The 19583-nt window shown below is 34.8% G+C and overlaps 1 protein-coding gene across 1 annotated transcript in view; it reads left to right on the top strand.

Annotated features, from left to right (window-relative positions):
* PHF14 (PHD finger protein 14) overlaps positions 1-15766 on the top strand; it is a gene marked incomplete at both ends in the record, with an annotated part of 70552 nt that extends 54786 nt beyond the window's left edge. The window contains 3 exons of the mRNA XM_082310959.1: positions 1294-1462; positions 15431-15481; positions 15641-15766. Of these exons, the coding sequence (XP_082167085.1) occupies positions 1294-1462; positions 15431-15481; positions 15641-15766 (346 nt within the window). The remainder of the gene's footprint in view (positions 1-1293; positions 1463-15430; positions 15482-15640) is intronic.
* Between the last annotated feature and the right edge of the window lie 3817 nt (positions 15767-19583).

Below are 19583 nucleotides of genomic sequence, written 5' to 3'. Positions count from 1 at the left end.
TTGTCTTCTGGTATACCCAGGAGAGGTCTGAGATTATATTGCTTGGATTAGTTTGAAAGAATTAGAAAACATAGAAAGTTGATGTAGTTGATATTGTATTAGCCCTTACTGAAGTTCATAGGAGAAAAACTGTTCTGTTGAACATGTACATATGAAGAAATCATCTCAGACACAACATACATACCTGTCTTTGTGCTTGTGTTTAGATATGGGATGACTATGCCTTCTTGTCACAAATGTGTATTAACATTTACCTTCAAATAATTAAATACATGTTTTTTGTTTGTCTCCTTCCAAAGCAAATTTGCTCCTTCATTTAGATAATTTTCTGTGTATCCCTGTTAATGCCAATTAATAGCAGAACATAATGTTGATTTATTTTTTTAGTTGGTATCAAAAAGAACATTTTTAATATGAGAACAGTGATGAATTGGAATTTGTTTGAGAGGATTTGTCGTTTTTTGAACTGGAAATGTAATGTGAGAAGGAATTAAAAAAAGGCTCTTATCAGTGGGTGTAATTTTTAAGTTTTCATTAACATATTTTTAGTTAACATCCACATTTATGACTTTGCATAAGATGAGTATTTTCTGCAAATGAGAAAAAAACTTCATGACTTCCCATCTTGTTAATTCTATCATGGAGCTTGTTAATAGCGTTACCTTAGCATCTGTTCACTTTTGAAGTTCTGATTGTGATTTTGTACTTTTTCAAAATCTCAGCAGGCATTTTTTTCAATTCAGTGTTCAAAGTTTATTAATATACGTCTCCAGCTTCTATATCTTTAGTTGTCTCTTAACTATTTTTTTCAGATTTAAAACCCACTCCCTTAGAAAATACATACTAAAATTGATTTTCATAGAGACATTTTTTCTAAATCCCTGCCACTAACGAGCGCTCTCATCAGAATGAATTCAGCAGCATGTCATTGTAAAGATTAAACTGCAGGAGCAGTTACAATAATGAATAGATTACAGATCAGTGGACACCATTAAAAATGGGGATATGATAGGATGCAAATGGTGAAATAGGGTGCATCTTTCTTGAAGATTAAATCCTACTTTCAAAATCTTCGTTTTCAAAGTGTAAATACTGTCAGAGAAAAAAACAGCAAAAAGAAAGTCTTGCTTGTTTGTTGCTTGGTTGCTTAAAATACCATATGTTTGAGAGATTTCTTTAGGTGTCCATTGGGTTTCTTGACTTTTGAATTTATTTTAAACCCAAACACTTCAATATGTTTCTTTTTCTGCTTTTGTGACTGCAGTTTTAAATAGAAAATCTTCCACATTGCAGGCAATGCTCAGAGTGTGACCAGGCAGGTAGCAGTGACATGGAGGCTGATATCGCCATGGAAACCTTACCAGATGGGACCAAACGATCAAGGAGGCAGATTAAGGAACCAGTGAAATTTGTTCCTCAGGATGTGCCACCAGAACCGAAGAAAATTCCAATCAGAAACACGGTAAATGGTGGTTGAGTTGTTGTTATGCAGCTCATATTCATAATAATTTTGTTTAAGATGACACGTTTTGGACGTTTTGGATTGCGGGATTTCAGTTTGATTGATGTTCTGTTTTTGTTCCCTTTCCTCTGTTTAATGCTTTATTACTTGTGTATAAATATATATATTTTTGCTACAGTAAAAAGCTGGGAAACACACTACTGAACTGAGGAGCTTTTTCTTTTACCTGGGTCATGAAGTCCTCTGTTAATTGCAGAAAAAGGAAAAACTCAGTTTGCGCTTAAGCTTAGCCTTTACAGCTGTTCTTCATCTTAGTATTAAGGACACTTTGGTTTTGTATGCTAAGATTTAAATACATTGAATTGCCAATTGCAACTGTAAAGTAATTAGTCATTTCCTTACGTACAGGCAACCTACTGACTGTACATTTTGTGACTATCACAAGACCCTGTTATTTCTGTTTGTTTAGCTTCCTAGTCTTAGTAGTCATTGTGTGATTTCTCAGACTTTCCTGGTGTATAGTTTTTAAAGAAGAGAAACAAAAGCTCTTGCTTCATGTACTGATGAAATATTTAGCATCTTTCTTTCATTTGAAAGTAGAACTTTTTTATTAATCACTGTATTCCATTGTGTTTCTCTAGTGCTCTAATCTTTAAACTCCTGCTCTCCTACTTGCTCATAAAACAAGGTTTTTCATGTGTGATGTGTCACATCACCTATAAAAGGTGCATAAAAGTATCAAAGGGCTTTTAGGTCCAGTTCAGGGAATCAGTAGTGTTCCCATGACCCTTTGGATATGAGTAGTAATTACATATAAACTGGTGGTTCATCTTCCAATATACTTCTTAGTATTAGGAAATACTTAAACCCTCTCATGTTAGGGTTAGACATACTTGATCTCTCATGCAACCCAACTTTTTTTTCCTCACAGGGCTTCCCAGACTTTTTATGCTTGTACTAGCAGGTATCATACTTAACTCTTCTCAGTATACACTGATAGGATTAAACAAGTATTTTCCTGATCTAACCTTAAATGTTTGCTTTAATTGCATTTTGAAATATTTGGAATATTTGGGCAGCAGCTTTGACTTACCTAATGGCTTCCCTTTCCTGGTCTGTGACTAAGAAGAACTTTAAGAATGACTCAAACCAAAATGATTAATTTAGCTCCAACTGTTAAGAGTGTGAGTAATCCAAAATTAAATTTTGTGAATAATTGAGAACTACTGTAGGGGAGAAACTTTTTTTTCTTTCTTTTTGTTGTTGAGGGAAAGTTCCCTTCTTCCCTATGTGTAAGAACATGTAGGTTCTGACAGCTGTCTGGGTAAGTTGAACTGACTGTTGTCATGCTGTTTTTCACACAGAAAGAAGACTTATCTGGTGTTCCTGCTTACTGAACCCTTTGCACCTCCTCTCACCTTTTTCTCCTTCCTCTCTCTTCCCTCTTTCTACACCTAATATAGTGGTATTAGGGGGTGAGGAATCATGATTATGGCACTGAAGAGAACTGAAAGTATTGCAGGAAAGACATTTGCAGTAGTAATAGACAAAAAAGTGATATAGGGCATTGTACAGAAATCCATAGGAAGAAAAGATTGTTTTGTTCTAATGCCCATGTAATAACTGCCCAGCTCCTTCTGTGCTAAATGGAGAGAAGTCTGATTGCTCTGAAGTGTTGCCCTCATGCTGTGACACTGTGATGTGCTACACTGGTGCTACATTGGTGATTTGGCACCTCACGTGTTAGAGAGTATGTCTACACACCTTGTGGTATGTAATATAGAGATTAAATTTACGTTGAGTGGACTAGTATGTTGGCACAGTACAGAATTTTAATGTGAAAGAATTACTGCTACCAGTCTAAGAAAGACTTTGTTCCTCTGCTTGAATTTTTAGGCTCTCTTTCAGTTCTCTCCAGTTCTCTGCTTTCCTACAACATACAGATTTGCAAGATAACATCTTTCTGTCCTGTGGGCAGGGCTCGTCTGTCAAAGTTATCTCCACTCTTTTAGCTTTCCCGTAGATGACAGGTTTGGTTTGTTGTGGGGTTTTTTTGTTTTTGTTTTTTATTTTATTTTATTTTACTTATTTCCTACTGTCTTCTACTTAACTATGGAAGAGAAGGTTCACACCCTGGACACCTGCTGGATTTCTTTCTCTGAACTAGGCTGAATTCCTTCGTTTCAACTCTTTCTTGGTGCACTTAGGCTGTATAACAAAATGAAGATAACAGACCTCTGAAGACTTAATAGATGCTTCCTGGCAGTATGGGATTCCCATTCACCTTTGCTAGGAACTTAGTAAAGTTGGTGTTAGTTTTTGTTGCTTTTTTGTTTTGTTTTGTTTTGTTTTTTTAGGAAGAGAATACTTTTTAATTCATTAGGTCTGGGGCTGTCTGTATATTTGAGGGGAAAAAAAACGTGACCTTTGAACAGTTTCTCCTATGAAGTTTACTTGAGTCTGACTACACAGACAACATCTGTGTGGTGCATTTCAACAACGATGACCAGATACTTGTTCTGTCTTTGTGTACTCGCTTTTCAAATCCTTTAAAATAGTTTAAAATAAGGAAGAAAAAAATTAACAATTTGAAAATATACTTACTTCACAGTTCTCTCTTCTCAGTGTACTTTGTATCTCTGGCCATGTTTTATTCAATCTAGTTTTATTTTGGAAGGAATTGGCAAGCCTGCTTAGCTAACAGTGTGTAATCAGCCTTGCTTACAGTTATAATCAACAAGTGCAATTACAAGACTGTTGAATTGTGTATCTGTTGCTGTTAAGGGAATTTCCATTTGTTTTGCATAAATTTATCTTGAATTGATATAATTGAAAGAAGTGTTTTGTTTTGTTTTTTTTTTACCACATACCTAAGAGAACAGAATGCATCTTACATGTTTGGATTTCATTGTGGTGGTTTATCATAGTTAACTCTTCATTACTTCGCTGACAGAAATTGTGAGTTAGCGCTAATATTTTATTTTCATAGAGTTGCATTAGGTGTTACTGATGACAATAATAATTGGTATCCGTAAGACATTTTATAAAAATGCATATGATTAACTAAGCCTATATGCTAATTATATGACAAAATTTATGTTAAATTGTACTTTCAGAATTGATATTTTGTGATCAGCTTGTCCTGCAGCTTCTATTTGGTAACATTGATTTCAGAGATGATAAAGGATACCCCCTTTCACCAAAAATAGCTTTTTTCCTTATTCGTAGTATTTTTTTCTGATTTCTCTGTGTGTGTGTTGTGCTGTGAAGAGTAAAAGACCCTTTTAGGAGTATTCATAATTTTAGCATTGTTTCTCATTCAATCTAATTATGGATGTGCACTTAAGTCCTGCAAAAAAAAATTTTTTTTTTTTAATCCTTCGAAGCACCTGAATTCGTTGATGTTGTAAATTTTCTTTTCCAGGGCTAAATTGTTTTTTAAAGAAAATAGTGGTGGGTTTTTCCTGCTTTAAATGTAACCTTACAATTTCCTTTTGTTTTACATTATTGCAAAAAATAATAAGGACATGTAATTTTACCTTCTGCAACCTGTACTATTTCTCCTTCTTTTCCTTTATGAACTTAACGGTTCTTTTCAGGTTTTTCTTGTCTTAAGTCTCTTAAATTCTTAGCCTTACATCTATGTTAAGATACTCTTAGCAGAGATGCTCTGCCTTATTTTGAATGGTCTAAGTAGATTAGTTTTAAAAAATAATAATAAGGAAAAAAAATACTGACAAAGCACCTTCAAACTGTTTTTAGCACAGGGAGTTGCTGTGCATACTGCTTTTGTTTTACAAATAAATACTGTTATTAAGTTATTTCTTGCTTTTGTTTTGAATAGGAAAAGATAGTAGAGGAGTGATTTTTTTTTTTTTTTTTTCTTACCAAGTATGCTAAAAGATAAACAGGACTGTTATCTTGTATTTAACTGAAGCATTTCCACCGAAGTGCTTTCCAAACATCTATTGTGTAACTTAATTATGTGATGTCATAGATACAAGTTTGAATAAAAGATGGCTACAGGAGGAAAACAGAACATCAGTTCCAATTTGAGTGTAAGTATCAGTGCTTCATAAAAACAGCAAATAATTTTAAGACACTTATCTATACCTGTCAGTCAAGATTTTAATTAACATTGTCAATGGTTGGTCAACCATTTAAATATGACTTCTAAATAAGTACCTGGAAGACCTCTTAAAGCAACTATCTAATAGTAGTGGTTTTGACATATTCAACTTAAAAGAAATTGCTGTCAACTGAACATTAATGCTCTAGAACAAAATACTCAGGGGTTACTCGGTTTTCTGAAACTTAAGGTTTTTCAACACTGAATGTAAAAGCTCAAATGAGTCTATGACATGTCAATACGAACATATAAAAGCTAGATCAATCAGCCTGCCAAATACATGGATACATGATAGTATAGGACTCTTTCTTTTGGCTTGACATGAAATTTGGAAAAGAAGAAAGTAAGATAAATTGATGCAGCTCTACCACGATGCTTGAAGCAAGTGGAGTATATCAGAGTTTTGCATTTGTTTGGTTTGTTGGGGTTTTTTGGTTGGTTGGTTGGTTTGCTTTTTAAGAAAGCGGAGGAAAAAAACCCACAGATGAAAGATCACTTCTTTTTGATGTAGCAGAGGCATGAAGAGATGGACATATTCCAAATGGTATTCCAATGGTGTAAATATCGGTATCTCAGTAAGTAAAGGTAACTAGCTATCTGTCACTTCTGCAAATAAATGCATTTAAGTTCAGTTTTCCAGAAGAGAATCACTTGTTTTAGCAACATCTGCAAGCTGACTTTTTCTGGCCTTTTTGCCCTCCCACTTCTGTTTCGGTTCTCCTAACATGTGTGCTTTGGAGAATATTAGTGTTAAAAAGGATGTAAAGCAACTCTGCTAGTTCTCAAATTCTGTTATAAGTTTAAGTCTTAGAAACAATAGTTTCAAATTAATTGCCAGATTCAGTGATAGTTTAGCTTGACAGCAGGAATGTTTCAAAATCTTTGCTTTTCTAGAAAATAAAAAGTTCTCAAGAGAATGGAAACTAAAAAAAAAATAGGGGGAAATTGTAGTTCTGTGTAATTAAGCTTCATCGTCGACTTGTTTCTCTTTAGAGTCATATTTTGATTTACCACTGTTTCTTTTTGCCTGGCATTTCCCTTTTTATTACTGCCAGCTTTCCGGAAAATTAAATAATTATTTCAGAGATATATTTTGAATAGTAGTGATGTGTACCATTTAAGGTATTCACTTTTATCTGTATTGAGCGAGTGTGCCATCTGGTGTCTATTTAGCTGTCCTTACCTTTATTTAAAATAATTTTATGCCTGTGTGGTGCCATCAATAGAATATTTTTTTCTGCCTTTCAACAAAGCAAAGGAAGTTAAAGGGATTTTTCTGCAACTGGCTTGATTGTAACTTTTTCATTGGCAAAGCATGTTTATAACATTGAACTCTTAATAAGGATTGGGTCACATCATGAATTAAAAATTCATGGTTTCTATTTAACAGGAGAGAGATTGCATTACCTGTGCAGTTTAAACCTGTGTTTTTTTCCTCAGGCTTCTGAAAAATCTATAGTTTGCTTTATACATGCTCTTGATAGTTAGCACAGTGATTTCATTAGGTTACTTTTTTGGTAGTAGTGGAAGTTTTCCCAATTCTGTTTTCTAAGAGCGTTCTGCTCTGCTGCCCATCTTCTGTTCTGTAGTAACGAAATGTCTCCTTGCCACGACCTCTTTGTTTAGAACGATTCCATAGCATTCTGATATTTACTGATTTCTTTTATTTTTTGTCGTTAAATTCTCATTAACAAGTATTTGTTAAAGGCTGTATGAGTGAGACGGTTAGGGTTAGAAAGTTTTTGAAATGTGTGATACATATCAATGAGCCATAGTTTGGTACAAGGTAAAACTGCGGAAGTTTATCATTAATATTAGTGTGTCAACGATAAGGTGACATAAGATAAAATAACTGAAGCATTTAGATAGGAAACAGAATTAAAACACAGTTTTAATCTTATGCTGGCCCTCTTCGCTGTGTATTTCATGTAGCTGCATGTCTTTCTAGAGCAGTCACTGTAGGTGCAGGTCTGTCAGGGAAACAAAAATCAAATATGTGCTATTTCAGAGAAGAAATATGAGGTTTACAGATCTACAAAAGTGAAAGAATCTTAAGTTCTTCGCATTAGGCTCTCTAATAATTACAACACAAAGCAACATGTACAAACTTTTTACACAATAAAGAAATTACCATACTACCAGTAGTTTTAAGTCAGGCGTGTCTTTAGTAATTCAGTCAATTTTTAAATGTGAAATCCGTGACTAGTTTTGAATTATTTATATGAAATTCTCAAATGAAAATGCACACCTTCCTAATGATATCATGTGCCCCCAAACTCCAGGAGTACTTGGAGTACCGACTGAATTTCCTGTGCTCACCTTTACGAAGAAAAGTAATACTTACCTCAGGTGCCAGCACTATTAGCGGTATCGGAAACTCAGTGCTGAAAAGAAGAGCCCTATGTATATGACAGTATTGTTTCTGTGACATCCAAGAGGTATGGAAGCACCACCATAATAAGGATCATCTTTCCTGGCTATTAGCAGAAGCAGTACATGCTACTGTAGTGAAACCCCTGAATGTACACAGACACAATGGCATAAGCAGATGTGCTGGGCCTCTGCTGCCTTTGGGTGCATGTGCAAACAACTAAAAGAAATTCTAACCAAGTAACATATTAAGCAAAGGAGAAACTGGGAGCAGTGCTATCTACTGTGATGTTTGAAATAGTTGGCAGAATGAGTATGTCTTCCGCAAATGACTGGGAATCTCTTAAGTTCTGTTAAGTAGCATTGTGCTCTAACCCCTCTTAGTTTAAATTTGCTTTCTCGAATAACTTTTTGGAATTGCCATGCAGAAATTACCATTTGTTTACTGAAAAACTAAGTGACTGAGCAGACCAAATCCAGAACCATGCTAGTTTATCTCATGTGAAGTAGACTTGAAGCATTGCTGCTAACCACAGATGTGTTTAGTATTTCATATTCTTTTTCATGTCTTGGTAATACTGATAACTCCTGTAGATCATCTTGTGTAGAAGAAGAAATTAAATAGGTGACAGTATAAATTTTTGTCCTACAGGAGCACTTCAGGAAATGCTCAATATTTAAGAGGAGCACTTGTGACTCTTGGGAATCGCCTCCTCCCTTTTGGTCAGTTGACAAGTTCTTGGTTTTCCTTTCCGTTGAGCTGGCAAAGCAAAACTGCTCCAAGACAATTGTTCTACCTTCTGTTCCTGTCTTTGCATGAACTGATGTAAAGCGTGTGTCTTACGGACTGTCATCGTTTAACCCCAGCCAGCAACTACGCACCACACAGCCGCTTGCTCACTCCCCGTTCCCCTCCCCTCCCCCGCCCCCGGTGGGATGGGGGAGAGAATCAGAAGAGTAAAAGTGAGAAAACTCAGACAGTTGAATAGGTAAAGCAAAAGCCATGCTCGCAAGCAAAGCAAAACAAGGAATTCATTCATTATTTCCCATCGGCAGGCAGGTGTTCAGCCATCTCCAGGAAAGCAGGGCTCTGTCACACGTTAACAGTTACTTGGGAAGACAAACGCCATCATTCCAAACATCCCCCCCCTTCCTCCTTCTTCCCCCAGCTTTATGTGCTGAACGTGATGTCATACGGTATGGGATAGCCCTTTGGCCAGGCTGGGTCAGCTGTCCTGGCTGTGCTCCCTCCCAGCTTCTTGTGCATCTGGCAGAGCATGGGAAGCTGGAAAGTCCTTGACTAGCACAAACACTACTTGGCAACAACCAAAACATCAGTGTGTTACCAACATTATTCTCATCCTAAATACTAAACACAGCACTATACCAGCTACTAAGAAGAAACTTAGCTCTATCCCAGCTGAAACCAGGACACGGACAAAGGAGAGAGGCGAAACGATGTGGTTTCCTTACAGCTATGGTGGTTTTGGGTCATGTGGGCACCCATTCTGTCATGTTCACCATTCTGCTTTCACGCTTTGAAACTAACATATCAACTTGTTGCATCTGTGAGTGGCAGCAGTCAGTCTGCTTCCTTTGTGGCTTTGCTTTGCTCCTTTGTTTCCTTTGCTGTTTTGCAAACAATCTGTTACCTTTCAGAGTGTCGGACTGATCCTAGGCTGTATTTGTCCCTTACGGATGTCTTTCGTTTGTCTCATTTATGGAATTTATTTTTCTGAGAATATTCAAAATCTTACAGTCAATGCCTTATCTAATCTTTTTCATTTTACATATGTTTCTTATTGTTGTCCAGTTGTTACTGAGTTGCTTATGAACAACTTGAATGCAAAATTTAAGTGTTCACATCTAGCTTTTCCAAGTCCAAAATGGAGACTCCCACTTGAGTCTTTCTTCTTCTCCCACTTTTGGGTTGACAATTTGATCCCATTGTTGATCAGATTTTTCCCTCAACATTTGTCATTCCATTTTGGAAAGGTTTTTTAACTGTCTGGTTTTCCAGGTGTCTTGAGTACAAATTTCCTTCCATGAGTTGGAATCACATTATCCCCACACCTCTACTGATTTCTTGTCCATACATCTTCTAAAAATGTCACTCTAGTTCCAAATCACTCACGCATTTGATCCACATCATGTTATATCATTTGTTGCTTCATCACGCATTATTAATTTCTTAAGTTAGTATTCTATTTTTCAGCCATTTATGTCCTAATTCTTTTTAATTCCCTAAGCTGATATGCAAGTTTCCACACCACAACGGTAGAGTGCTGCACACAACAGATGCATACTTCTGTGTCACAAAACATGGCTGAAAGAAACCCATTTTTTCTTTGTTTTTCCCTTGCCCTAGTTCTCCTAATTTCTTCCTGTTGTTTAGAGGCACTCCCTAACATTCTTTCTTAATTGTGTTTTATTACTTACATTATATATTATAAAATACTATATATTTTGCAATATTTTAGTAACTGTCAGCTTAGATCATTACAAATTAGAGAGGGGCAAGCAACTGCTGTTTTTTTCCTACTTCTCTTTCTTTTCAGGTTTGCATGTCATGTCCATCACTGTTTCTCTGTGGGTAGTCTTGTAATGTTTGGTGTGAATTTTTAAAACATTGGAGAAGCAAGAGGCAGGTGGTTTGTTTTTTTTTTTTTTCCAAAATTTCGAATGCAAAGTCAGAAGTTAATGAAATAACTCAGAGGAATGGTATATGCTTTAATACTGTGGGATGGTTCTCCAGCTTCCATAGATGAAAAGCTTTGAAGTAAAAGACCAAAAGGGACGTTTTTAATCTTTAGCTTTCATTTACCCAGAGCGTTACTCTTTTCTGAGGGAGGGCATTGAGATTGCTATGAAGGCTAAACCTTAGTAAGATACCCTTGGAAAAGATGGCTTGCTTTCACCTCGATGATTTCATTGAACCAAATGGCTCAGTCTGTTTACCTGAGGAACATCATCTTACACAATTTTTAAGAGTTTAATTAGAAGGCAGTTTGCTGACGTATAGAGGTGTTTTGTTTCCCTCAAAATATTATGCTAAAAATGTAATCTATTTTTATCTTTTATTATTTTTAACTTTGTCATCGGGTTTTTTTTCTCTTGTTTAAAAATACTTTCATATCATGCTTGCATCTTAATTCACTGATCTTTCTTGGTCTGCTCAGATTATTTTGGGATGTATTGCTAATGAAATAAGACGCTATTTTTCTCTTTCATTTCTGTTCAACGTAAGGTACGTTCTTCGTGACACAGCAGCTAGATCTTTTGACTGTTTATTTCAGAAAAGAATAGCTTTTAACTTGGTTTTCTAACAAAAATAACTTAAGCAGTTGCCTACCATTCTAGTAGCATTGCCTCTAGTAACCTGTTGACCCATTATGGCAAGATTTGATAGAAAGGTATGTAAACCTAAGGTAATTAAGTTCTTGGGTATCTTTTAGAGCAGCTGGATGGGAAGGATGAGTGCTGAGTAAGGAGGAGGTTTTAGTTATGAGCTCCGTTATCCTTTGCGTTTGGTCTCTCGCTGTCCAGTGTAGAACACGTGTAGTTTGGAACCTGTCCTAGTGTGTCCTCACTTTAGTTGAGGAACATAGGGAGAACTTGGGGGTATGGTGAGAGACATGCTTTGAATGTAGTAGAGAAAGAGAGGTTAAGAAGTCACTAGAGAAGGGGAGGAATAGGAATATTATGGTATATTATTAGAAAGTCAAATTTGACTAGTTTGGCTGTTTTTAGCATCTATTTATTTATTTTTATTTTTTAAGGGCCCTAATTGTGAAAGGATGTGAAATGAAAAATAGTATCTGCCTTGTGTGTCGTGATTACGAGCTTGACATAAGTTTGTCTAATTTTCTGTGGTAGTTAAGGTTATATAGGATCAGTACTTAATTAGCCCTTAGCTGTAGGTATATAATTTATTTGCCAACAGAAATCTTAAGTTGCCTGTGTAGTAACCAGAATGTAGGTGCCTGCATAGTGATTCCATTGATGCTGTGGGATCTAAAGCTCAGTGGCTGGAATCCTCCTATTAATAGCAGAGAAGTGTCTGAGGATATAGCACACATCTCTTATTTGAGTTGCGTGTTGAATGAATTTCCAAGTGTAGAATTTAGGATAAGAGACTACCAAAGACTTGCCAATTAGCTGTCATTAAATGTCAATATTTGAAATAATTTTTTATGGAAACCTTTTACTTCTGCATATAGAAAATTATATAGTTACATATTTTGAACCACATTCCATTGTTCAGTACTGGTTTTTAATTCCTGTCCTGAAGTGGCATCTTGAGGCAGTTGCCATGTATGGATTGCATCTGTCTAATTCAAATCTAGCTGTGTTTTGTTCTGGACTGAGTTGTCCATTCCAAATGGTCGATATTTTAGAGCATACCTACCTTTTGCAGTGAAACAAAAAACCTGCTGGGATAGCACGGGCATTAATGGGGCTTTTGCTTGGCTGCTGATAACATGACTTTTTGCTTTCCTGACTTATTGTTTGAGCACTTCGGAAATGCAGGGACAAATTTCACAAAACTGACTTGCTCCGTTTTATGATCTAGAGAAGCCGTAAATTGAAGGTATCTCTATAGTATTGCCAAGTGTTTTGATTAAAAAATCGCTGCCTTTATATGCATCTTATACTGGATTAACATTTCTGTTTCCAAATAAGTTCTGAATATGAACAAGTTTATCTCACTTGTAGTATTTACCATTGGACATATGTAATAACATTGTTCCTTTAAGCTTTTCTTATATAAGAAATCTTGCATTTTAAATTGTTTATGGCAAGTACATGCAGCTCTAATATTTGATGCTTATAATCTCTTATGTTCTGATTCTGAGCCCACTAATGACAGAAATTATTCAAAACATTTTAAAATTCAAATTAGAGGCAAACAGCAATGAAAAGTACTGCACAAAGTAACCTAGGTTTATCTGATTCTTTTCTGTGAATCTGTAAGGTAACTTTAGTGAAAACATATGTAAAATTACAGATGCCTAATTACTGGAAGGCTGTGGCTGAAAATCACAAATATTCAATTTTCAGTTGTGAATTTGATGTTATCTTCCATTGTGAATGCTGGCAATAGTATAATGATTCTGAGCAGAAGTTAGCATTGCAAATTTGTTTAAATGTGGAAATCAGTTTGGAAAAACATTAATGTAAAATTCTGTTACACATTTGTAGGATATTTTATATGCTTTTAAAGTACGTCAAAGGTGTTGATTTTAATGTTTGTTTTCTAGTGATCGTCAAACAGATTCAAATATGTTTGAAGGTTTAAAAATCTAATGTAGGTCTAATCTAATGGAAGCATAATGCAGGCATAATTTAATGTGACATTCCTTGTCATGTACTTCACACATTATATAGAAGACAGATGAAAACCCACATTTTCTTGACAAAGGTGACTAAATTATAAATCTTGTCTGTCCATTTTGCTGAAGGTTAAATATGATTCGTCACTCCTTAAAATATAGTTATTAACTTGTAATCTTTTCCACTTAGGGTAAAAAATAATTTTATTGTTACCTATATTTCCAAGTTATATATCAGTTTTCAAGATGGCATTACTCTGGCTTAAAATTGATGGCATTATATGGCTTAAAATTGTCAAAGTTTGTAAGTGTTCTTAGGACTAATGCCAGTAGTAAAATTGGCAGTTAATGTGCTGATGTCTGATCAAACTTTTTTCGTCTAGTTTTAATTTGCAGTGACCTTGGGTTGTGTAACATGTAGTTGACATGTAGCCCATGTTTCGTTAATACCTCTAACATTACATTGATAAATTCAGTTACTTGTAATAAATTGGTTCTTTCAGATTTGGACTCTTACGTATCTACTGTGTGGCTTGGGGAATGTAGAACAGCTCAATTATGACTGTATTATTAAATGTGTAGTAAATATTGATATCTGTTAAATAGATAAGGTTTTACATTTTTTTGTAAATCGTCTTTAGAGAAATGTGAAAGAGAACCTCAATGGTAATAAAGTATTCTAAAGAGGCACAAAATAGACTAGTGTTTTCCATTCTACTACATTGCTTTCTACTACAGAGTTAACTCTTGCCTAAAACAAAAAAAAACCAACTTCCTAAACAGTATGTTATTATCATGCGCAGATCAAAATCTGCATAGCTAGAAAGGTATAGATGTGTTGAACTGTCAGGTTTATTTACAGTATAACTATATTTAAATGTGTAAAATAGTTTAAAATAGTGAACAGTCTTGATTTGAAACTACTATAAATCCCCTTTGAAGAAGAATCCCAAACAGGAGAAACATGATATTACTGGCTTCTTCAGAATTGGATTTGTGGCTGCTTGTGATTCTCAACTGGCTTAAGATATTTTTGATCAGCTGGTTTTTACTTTTTCTTACATGAACACTAGCTGCTCCAAAAAAAGTTTTAAGAAATCATAAAGTAGGCAGTGGTGTTTTTATCGTATGACAAATTATTTCCTAACATGATTTCCTCCCAGAAAAAACAAGCGTTTTAAAGTTTATTTATTTATTTAGTGTAAAAGTATCAGACATTGTGGGTTAGTGGAATAGTCTCTGATGTTTTTCACTTCCTTCCGCATCCCTTCTAATTTTCTTTCCTTTTTAAACAAGGAGGAGTGTGTGATATTGTCAGCTTGTGGCAATTACTTAACGCATGCCGTTTGTAATGCTGCTATTTCAGAGATAAAAATGTAGTGACTGAAACTGGACTCATGTGAGTTGCACGTAGTTACTTAGAGCTGCTTGTAAACCATTGGTGTTTGCTGCTGCAGTTCCTAGAAACCTCTTTTCCTTGACACTGTTCATATTTAAATTTTTTGGCCAACTGCAATCCTGAAATAATTTCCACTTTTTGTATTACCCATTATGTCTGTTTCGTACCAGTCATATGTTGGTATATGCTACAGCTTTATGACCATCTGCCCTATACCCATTATATAAAGCTTCAGTTTGAAAGCTTTAATTCTTGCTTACTCCTCCAAAGCTATAAGAATTATTTTCTGTTTCTGTTTTGATGAAGTTTTGTAATTTTTATTTTTTTTTTTTAATCCGATCACTTGGCTTACAAATAGAGTGCTTCTAAGTGCTCAAGGAATTTACTGTAATATACTGTTCTTATCAATTTTCAAATAACGCATTTTAGTATTGGGAAGTTTGTGCAAAGTCTGTAAGAGATTTGTAATTCTGGTGGCAGTCTTTTATAGAACAAGACTCTACATGCTCAGTTCAACAAACATATTTATATTTATTTTTTGGCTAGTTCTGTAGATTTATATCCAGAATTTGAAGCTGTTGTTCTAACATCCGTTACTGTAGTTGTCTTGCAAAGGTTCTGTAGTTAATGCTTTAAATTATTTCCTGTGGTATGTTTTTGTTGTTGTTATGAATAATAGGTAAATAGCAGAAACATTATGTTACCTAATATTGAATTTTAAATATATTTTCTTCTAGAGAACTAGAGGACGAAAACGAAGCTTTGTGCCTGAAGAAGAAAAAGCTGAGGTTGGAATACAGTGTTTTGTTTGTTTGTTTTTTTAAACAGTTACACAAAAAAAATTAAACTTTGGGCTGAAGTGTTACTTTCAGTGCTATAATTGAAAATATTTGCTTTCCTTCCCTCCTTTCCCCCCCATTCCTTTCTTTTTCCTTCTGCTATGACAGGAACGGATTCCCAGAGAAAGAAGACAACGACAGTCTGTTCTACAAAAGAAGCCCAAGTCGGAGGATTTAAGGACTGAATGTGCTACCTGCAAAGGGACTGGAGACAATGAAAATCTAGTCAGGTAGGTTTGGTGCTCTGACCTTATGAGGAATTAAAGTTCCATCTTCATCACTTTGTCATCGTGATTATAATGAAGAAAACGTGCTTTTTAAAAAAACAAACAAAAATTATTTAAGGGAAACGTTACATCAGAAATACTGACTTGATTCACTTACTGACCTGCCAAACACATTTGCACTGTGGATTAAGATGTAAATAACCAAGATAATCTGTTTTTCTAACACAAGAGAATTAATTTTCTCTTGTCAGGGTGAATTGTCAATGTTTCAGAGCAGGTCAGAAAGATAAACAAACTAGCAATTTAATTATATTAAAGCTACAGGAGCATCCTAAAAGTAATTAAATTAGCATCATTAACAATTTTATGAGCTGAAATGTGGATTATGAGGAGTTTATGTTCTTAAAAATGTATTAAGGCTACCTCCATTAATGCAGATCATGAAAAGGTTTGATAATCATGTTTCTTATCTGAAACAGAAGCGAAAAAAAATGTTGAATGGTGTTTTAGTAGGTGCAGAAATCTAATTAAAGTGTGGAATAGCTACCATTGAATAGCTACCGTTGACCACAACTTCTGCTGATTTTTACTTTATAGCTGGCATTGTGGCCTCTTTGCAAAGCTGTAGAAGCTGCTCACAATTCTTGAAAGAAGAATAATGGAGCTTAGCAACCAAAAAGCAGATTTTAATTGAATCTACTGAGCTTTCATTAAAATGATCTCATAATAAGTTCAGATAAAAAAGAGTTGCATTTAGGTCCTGTATGCTTCAACTAGATTTTTCTGGACGAAATCTCCTCTTTAGCTCAGATATAATTGTTGGTTTTAACGGGAAGGATTAATACATCTTTTAATTTATTTCAAGGAATCGGAGTTGCGAGAAAAGTCAGAATCAATGATATATCCAAGCAACACATAGCTTTAGAATCAGGATGTGTCCCATGTACAGGTGTCTTGTACTCAGAATAGTTTATACCAGTATCAATTACAGCATATGATTTACTGTAGAAGTTGATACAATTTCAAGGGCTATGTGCCAGATTGTATTTTTATTTCCAGACTGGAGGCAGAGTGCTTGTATGACCTCATCAGTAACTGTGTGACTCTTACATAGACAAGCTACTCCTGCTAGGTGCTCCTAGATCCTGCTTAGTACCAGACTGTGAAATAGAGGCAGGATGTTACCGTGATTACTGATACTGTTATACTGATGAGAACTGATGGCAACAGTTTTTAACTGTCCACAGCAAGATAAAGGGCTTTCTTCAGCCCTATCGTTGGCAAGAAATAAAAGATGCAGGAAGACCATTTTGTTGTGGGAAAGAATCCTGGGAACAACATGTACTGTGCTTTACTGCAAAAAAGGCAGCGAATTAGTTTTCTTCTTCAGGCTTTTTCTAGAAGCGTAAATACCACATTTGAGGATGTAAAGGATAAGATGAGAAAATGCCACTAAGAACTGTGTATTTAAGTTGAAATTAAAAAATATGGTAGAAAATTAGTGGTATGTCTTGTTTACTACATGAAAAGATTTTAGTAGTAATTTAGACAAGCCAAAAATAAGCACACTACATGCCAAAACCCAACAAATGCTCTTAGAAACCATCCACATAATTAGGCTTGGAAACAGAATAGTAATCCTGCATGGGAAAAGGAGATTCTTATATTCTAATCCTTTGTTCATAAATCTCTGAAAAATATTTTCTTAAATCTTCTACCTTATTTTCCGTATTAGTTTATAAAAGACATTATGAATTTAAAACTTACTTTTCTTCAGATAATTCCTGTAAATAGCTGCAATTTTATCCAAGTTAGGTGACCACTGCTTCTAAAGTGCTCTGGAGGCTTATTTTTGATAATTACTAAGTGATGGTAAAGTATGTAGTAAATCTGATTTTTTTTTTTTTAGTACTATTTTTTGGTTCTTAAAGCTGTATTTCTTTTGATGAGAGTAAATTCAGGGACTGTAGTAAGATGCTGGATACCAGATAGGCTTTCTGCTATGCAGCCAAAGGTGTGTAGGGGTGTGATCCACAGAGTGTCGCTATGTCAGAGAAAGTTTTCAGAATCCTTTTTTCTCTTATGTTGTCAGAAAGTAAGAGTGACCTTCTGCCTGCACCGCTTCTTTCTCCTGCCTGTACCATCACGCAAGACTCCTTTGTGGTAGTAGAAATAGAGTGTTATTTTAAATGCAAGTTGGTAGGGCTCCTTGTAAGCAAGAGATGTTTAGGAGGGAAAACAAAAGTATTTTTTCAATATCCATTTTGTTTGGCACTCTCTGTTATTAAAGCCAAAACTTTCTCAGAAAACTAGTGATCTTTGTCATCATCTTTGCTCTTCACTCAAAAAATGTTTTGTAAGTACTGGAATTTGTTTTCACCCTTTCCTACCCATCTGCAACTAAGAAAAGGGAGGTTTGCAGGGATGTTATAGAAGAGATTTTTCTGAATGTGAAAGTTTATCACTGAGTTAAATGGAAATATTTAACTGCTGAAACTGCAGATTTAAGGAATAATCTTGATGGGCTTTCTAGCTTTTCCTGCTATGTGTTACCTCAACCAGGGCTAGTAGCATGACTCTTGAGCAATTTGCTTCTTTTAAAAGCAGTTGTAGGTTTTTTCTAAAATTTATGTGGCTCGCTCACTTTGGGGTTGCTAACTGAGTAAGGATTAGAGGAAGATAAGCAATTATTTCTTATTTCAAAGAATGCAGCAGAGTATCTAGTAATGAATCTGGAATAAAAAACATATTGAATTGTTTAACTAGTTATTACTCTTCGACTAGTGGAGATTTTTTTTTTTTTTTTAATCTCCATTTTAGGTGCTTGTGTATAGCATTGGGTGGCTGAGGGATTATTTGTTATACATGCAGTGTCTTTACTTAACCTGTTGTTCATATGGTTTAAAATTTTTAAATAATTGCCTGTGAAAGGATTTAAAATTCTTCCTAAAAAAGTAAGTTTTGTTCTAATAGATTATAATGGTTCATTAATTGGCTGAAGTTTGCCTTAGTAACTATAGTTTTGCACCAAAAAAAGTGATTATAGTTAGGATATCTTTAATTATTAGCTTTTGTCTAAAATATATTGACATGTTCCCTACTTTTATGTGTGCTAATAGTTGCCATATATACTATACTATATATACTATATATATATATATATATATATATATATATAGTGTATATATATACTATAGACATACCAAGACAGTGCTTTTTTTAATCACTGATGTCGGGTTATATAGATAGACTGTTTCAGTATAGTAGCATGCACTAGAACCGAAAGTTTAGGTTTTGTGGTGTTCTCCACAAAAATGGGTCAATCTTGTGATCCTTTTGTGATAAAGGATTTTTTTTTTTTAAATTTACAGTGAATTTATTTTACAAATTTTTTATATACATCTGTGTAAGTTTTATTGAGATAAATACTTGTGCAGTTTTTACCTTTTACAAGCTTAGTGAGTGGCACAGTCAAGATTTGCAAATTAGTTGAACAGTGAAAAGTTAATTGAAAACGTTTACTCAAATGAAGCAAAGTCTGATCTGTAACATTATGAATGACAGTAGGGAAGCTATATCTGTAAGTAGAGAAAAGTGTGGACTTCTAATGTCTTTTTACTCATGATCTGTAATTGAGTTCTGAGAGAAATAGTAGTAAAATATGGAGGGTTTTTAATATTTTTATATTTGACACAGATAGGTTTGATGTAAGGCATGGAGACACAGCACTCTTTAAAAGAGATAAGAGTTCAGTGAAAGGAGTTATATTGTGTGCTTGAAACTAAAGTATTGTGAAACCAGAGGGTACCTATAACAATATACTG

Source organism: Platalea leucorodia (assembly GCF_965183815.1).
Source record: "Platalea leucorodia genome assembly, chromosome: 1".
In the NCBI taxonomy this organism is placed as follows: domain Eukaryota; kingdom Metazoa; phylum Chordata; class Aves; order Pelecaniformes; family Threskiornithidae; genus Platalea; species Platalea leucorodia.
This window is presented reverse-complemented; position numbering and strand designations above follow the sequence as displayed.